At 58.1% G+C, this 5,598-nt stretch overlaps 1 protein-coding gene across 1 annotated transcript; it reads left to right on the top strand.

Annotated features, from left to right (window-relative positions):
- Positions 1–1,186: 1,186 nt before the first annotated feature.
- On the top strand, positions 1,187–2,344 carry Prm3 (protamine 3). The gene has a single exon (XM_004864895.3). The coding sequence runs from the start codon at positions 1,883–1,885 to the stop codon at positions 2,267–2,269; it is 387 nt and encodes a 128-aa protein (XP_004864952.2). The 5' UTR covers positions 1,187–1,882; the 3' UTR covers positions 2,270–2,344.
- The last annotated feature ends 3,254 nt before the right edge of the window (positions 2,345–5,598 follow it).

Below are 5,598 nucleotides of genomic sequence, written 5' to 3'. Positions count from 1 at the left end.
AGGAGGAGGATGGGGTGTAGACAAAAAGCAGCTTCTTCCTCACGACTGGGGATGCATTTCATGGGCACGGCCAGGGCCTCTGTGCCAGGACTGCAGCCCCTGGCTTGTGCTGCCCTCACAGAGGGTACTGGGTAGAGTGGGGATAATCGTGGGATGGGCTGCCGGGTCTTAGTGAGGGCCCCCTTTATATACAAGCCCCGAGCGCCCAGCAACCAGACCAACCAACAGCAAGAGCAGGTGGGCAAGCTGTGGCCCTTCTCCCCAGGTCAGCTGCAGCCTCAGCCTGGAGCCGCCCCTCTCCCCAGCTCCTGGAACAACGGTCCAGTGCCACATCAGGAGGCCCAGGGAGCGCCCCGCTCCAGGCGCACAGCCCGGAGTCTGGTGAGGGCCAGGAGCAGGAGCGGGGGCTGAGCCCAGAGCACGCGGAGGCCTACAGGAGGACATACAGAGGCCGCCACTACAGGCATAGGTGCTGTTCTCGGAGGAGGCTATGCCGGATCCACAGAAGGTGGCACCCATCCTGCCGAAGGCGCAGGAGATGCATCTGTAGGAGGCGACGTCGCCAAGGTCTGCCCCAACCCTGCCCCACCAACCCCAGGCCCTTTGCACCTATGCTGAATGAAGCACAGCTGGGAGGGAGGCTGGGATCCCATTGTCTGACCCTAAACCCCATCCCCACCCAGATCCCCCAAAGGGCTCCCAATCAACTATTCCTCCCAAAAGGTTGCAGAAGAAGGAGAAGATGCAGGAGGTACCACTAAACCTTCCCAGGCCCTGCCGGAAGCTATGGAAAAGTCACCTGCCCAAGGAACAGGAGGCAAGGCCATAACACCCCTCCCATGTTGATACCTCAACCCTGAGTTGCCAAGGAGCCCACAAGATCTGAGCGATGAGCACAGTCACCTGCCAAATAAAGCTTGACAAAGAACTCACTGGCTGCCCGTCTCCTCTGTGGGGGCAGACATAGCCCTTTCTGGGTCTAGGAGGACGGGTTCCCAGGCAGCAGCTCATGGTGCTGTCCTGCCCTGTCACCTGTCCCTTCACCGCGCCCATGGCCACATTATTCAACCTGAGGATGTCATGCTTACCTGCCCACCCGCCCCCTGAAAGGGGAAAAGTCCCCTTTATCTCTGCCCGACTGCGTGGCACAGTATAAAAGTTACTGAAAATAACGGCAGCCCCAGGGTGTAGTCTGCGATCCTCAAGGTCAGCTGGGAAAGGGAAGGAGTGAGGGCTGGGTGAGGCCAAGACAGGTTCGGGGAGGATCCCCTCTGTCTGGTGGTGGCTGTCTTCCCACTGACACCTGCCAGAGGGACACCTGCAGCAACACCTGATCTAAATGGATGTCTAGCACTCCTTCTTCCCAGACCATCCTGTGTGAAATCGTGGTGCAGACACAAGCAGCACTGCTGAGGGGCATCCAAGACACCTTAAGATGCATCCCCCAATACTTAGGAGCTGCTGCCTTTCCTGTCAAGATGTTGGAGGACCACACTGTCAGGAGTGCTGGGGATAGCCAGGGTGTCGTGCATACTAAGCACACACTCTACCACGCAGCTGCACCCTAGTCCTGCAAGGATGCTTTTGTTATGCATGGCACAAGGGAAGGTGTAGGCACCCCAAGAAACCCACTACTCCTGGCCCTGCCAGAAGGCTCCCTCGTGCCCCTGCCCTATGCCAATCACTATTCTGACCTCCCCTCTACAAACTGTCAATGGCTCTCTTTTGGGCATTTCTGGGACATTCTACCCCCAAGTCTCATTCCAGCAAACAGGAGGACTTCCCCTGGACAGATGAGGCTGATGCCCCCTCCCCGTGACCAAGGTCGGCCAAGGTCGGCTGAAGGGCCACTGAGGGGCGTGGGCCCCAGGAGCCCTTTGTGATGTCGGCACCCCATGCCCCGCCCTCGGAGCCCTCTGCTCCTCTCAGCCCACCTCCCCTCCTAGTCTGGAGAGAGCTGAGGAGAGCAATGGGTTCCAGCTGCACCAAGCTCAGCAGGGGCCACGGCATGGGCCACAGCAGGGGCCACGAACCTACCATGAAGAAGCTGCTGGCCTGTGTGAGTCAGGATAACTTCTCCCTGTCATCAGAGGAGGAGGAGGAGGAGGAGGAGGAGGAAGAGGAGGAGGAGGAGGAGGAGGAGGAAGAGGAGGAGGAGCAGCTTCCAGTGAAGAGCAAGCTGTTGCTGACGGAGCCCGAGCAGGAGGAGGGCGCTGAGGACAAGCCTGCAGCCCAGCAGGGCCCCGAGCCTGAGCAGATGCCCTCCTGACCCACGACAACAGCCCAGTGAGGGGTGCTGCCGCTGTTCCAGTGAGAATGTTCAGAAAAGAGCCAATGAAAAGTCTCCAAGGAGCCCTCCTCTCTGGTGTCCCTTCCACAGGAGCCAGGCGTGTGTGTGTGTGAGTGTGCCTGCACGGGTGGGAGGCTGAGATGGGAGGGCAGTGGCCTTGTTTCGGATCCTTCCTCTTCAGGGGGTGGAAGGTGGGGTGGCCCCGTCTAGAAAGTGGTCTCGAGGCTGGGAAGGGACAGTTAGAAGCAGGGATGGAAAGAAGTTAAAGCACAGAAGGGAGGGATTCGTTCTGCTTTTCTATAGCACAGTAGGGTAACTACTTGTTAAAGCAACTTATATATGGCAAGATGACTAGAGAATGAGAATACAGAACTCCCAACACATAAAAATGATCAAATTTGAAGAAATGGAAATGCTTATTATTGCGATTTGATTAGTTTGTATCAAATTACCATACTGTACCCCATAAAGACGTACAAATATTGTGTCTCAATAAAATTAATTACTAAATTACACACACAGCCATCTGAGCCACCCCGTCTCCGGGTGGGGGTCCCTCTGCAGATTCAGGTGACAGCACCCAGCGGGACCCCTCTGCTGCTCCGAGCACAGACAATGGCGTCGTCAACAGCACTGGCTTGGGGAGTGCAGTGCACCTGGGTTCCAGTTTCTTTTCTGCTGCCCAAGACCCTGAACAAGTCACCGCCTCTGAGCCTCTGCCTGCCCTCCCTGCTTGCCACCCATGGCTGGGATGGGGCATTAACCAAGAGCCAGTGGGCCCCAGCCTGGCATGCACAGAGTGGCCATGGCAGGCATTGTCACAGAGCTCCTGGAGGGAGCTGCTTCTCCCGCCAGCCTCACACAGGAGCCCTCTCTGCCCTCACAGAGACTCAGTCCTGCCTGCCTGCCTACCACTGGTCCACGGGTCTCAAAGACACCAAGAAGCTGCCAACACCTGCTGCCCCAGCTCCATTTTCCTCCCACCCAAAGGAAATGACCGGTGGGGTCCACCTGTTTCCTCACAGTCCCCCAAGCACCAGGCCTGGGGCCCAGGAAGGACCTGGCAGGGCAGTGGGGCGGGGAGTCCGTCCAGAGAGCCTCCTTCTTGGGCTAGGCTAAGGCTGGGAGTGGGGTGCGTGGGCTGTGGCCCTGTGGATGGTGGTGGCAGGTGGGGCGGAGGGACTGTTGTCCTATCGCCTCCCCCCACCCCTGCAACAAGGCACCCTGGCTGGCCGGCCTCATTCTCCAGTTCAAATCGGGTAAGCCCACCCGCCTGCTCACTCGCCCAGCCATGCTGGGGCCCCAGGGGGCTGCTGCACAGCCCACTGTGGGGGCTGGGGGCTGAGAGGTGCTGTGAGAGAGGGGCCGGGACCACAGCTGGCAGCCACCTCCACTTGAGGTCAGCAGGTAGGGCCGGGGCCCAGAAAGCCTTCACGGTGTGGCCCAGTGCACTTCCCACGGGAGACCCGTACAGCTCCACACCAGGCAGGGCCTGACTGCAAGGCACCGACAGACCCAGATCTGAATGTGGCTCTGCTACTGATGCGCTCTGGGCCTCTGTGAGCCTGCTCCCTTGTAAGCAACCTCTGTGTCCACCTCACGGGGTGCTTTCCTCGCATAGGGCTGTTGGGTCGTCTGAAACTACCAGAAACAGATCTCACAGTCTGAGAGGTCAAAAGTCTGGAATCGGCTGTTGTGTGGTGGCACACACCTGTGATCCCAGTACTGGGGAGGCCGAGGCAAGGAGTTCAAGGCCAGCGTAGACTATATAGTGAGACCCTATCTCAAAAAACAAAAACCAAACAGACCAGCAAACAAACAAACAAAAAAAGAGTCTGGAATCAAGAGCTCCAAAGACCCCACTCCTCACCCTGAGGAGAAGCATTCTTGGCTCCTCTAGTTCTCAGTGGCTGCAGGACCAGCTTGGCTGCTGGCTATGGAACTCCACCCTCTGCCTCCTCTGTGTGTGGTCTTCTCCTCCTGTCAGCTCTTCCATCCCCTAAAGGTCACTCGCCAAGGGAAGCAGGGCGCACCCAATGATCCAGCATTTGCTCATCTCAAGACTCTTAATTAAGCTAAATTACATCTAAAAACCCTTGGTCCAAATAGGGTCACACTGACTGGTTCCAGGGGTTACACAGGCACAGATTTGAGGCCACCATTCATCCCACACCACAGGGTCACTGAGGCTCCTGGACAAGGCGGCCTGCCAAGTGTCACCAGCCCAGTGAGCAGGAAGGGTGATTTCCACCGTCAGCCACTTGACACATTTATTAAGAAACAGACCTGTATAAAAGCTGATGTGACAAGGGTGCATGACGACAGGCAAAGCTACGTTTGGGCAGCAAAGTGAGAAGTGGGCTTGGCTTCCGGGAGGCCAGGGGGAGCCATGGAGACAGGGACCCCAGGGGTATACGAGGGGCTGAGGCCTATGCCAAGGATGTGGGTGGCTCTGGCTGGACTCCCCGAAGACCAAGTTGGGTGAACGGCCCCAGGTTCCAGCAAAAGGCCAGGCTTTCCTGAAGTGCTGGGGTGTCTGAGCAGGGTTGGCAGGAACAGGAGCTGAACTGCACAGCGAGGCTTCCTGAGAAGGGACAGTGGAGTGAGGCAGAGGGACTCGGGGCCTCCTGGGAACTGGCAGGATCATGGGTTAAGAAGAATGCCGGAGAGAAGGAAAGATGCCCCTTGGCCATACAAGGAAACCAAGCCTTGGGAACCTTGATGACCCAACCTAGATCAGGCATCAGTGCAAGCGGGGGCTTGAGCCTGCCTCTGAGCACCTAGGCTTGAATCTTGCTGGATGCACATCAGCCATGCAGTTTCTTGTGTCATCCAGCTGATAGGCCGGCCAGCCAGCTCCTCGCCCGGTCATCACCCACCTGGGTGGGCACTAGGCGTCCAACTCCACCCACCACCCACTGAGGTCCCTGATGGAAAAGGACAGGAGCAGACAATGCTGTAGGTGGCATCTACTGGGCTCTGACTCTGAGACGGGCCTGAGTGACTGCTTGACTAGATTCTTTCCATTAGTTCTTTCAGTGTTCCGTGAGGTGGCTAATGGGCTTGGAGGGGTGAGTGCTGAGGGCTGGGAATAAGGAAGGGGCCGACATGGGCCATGGACTTGGCTGCCTCGGACCCAGGGGCCTCTGTGCTTAACCGGCAGGTGGGACAACCCCAGAGTGCCCCTGAAAGCTGCCCCACCCTGGGGCTGAGGGCAAAGGGCGGGGGCTTTGTGCCTACCCGTCACCTCTGTCGCCCTCTGTGGCCTGTGCCATCACAGTCAGCCTGACCATATAAAGGGGCGCTGC

The sequence above is a fragment of the Heterocephalus glaber genome, unplaced genomic scaffold (genome assembly GCF_053883595.1).
Source record: "Heterocephalus glaber isolate CG9 unplaced genomic scaffold, H.glaber_assembly_v1.0 deba00000943, whole genome shotgun sequence".
Taxonomy (NCBI): Eukaryota; Metazoa; Chordata; class Mammalia; order Rodentia; family Bathyergidae; genus Heterocephalus; species Heterocephalus glaber.
The sequence above is the reverse complement of the archived record's forward strand: the minus strand, read 5'-3'. Positions and strand labels throughout refer to the sequence as shown.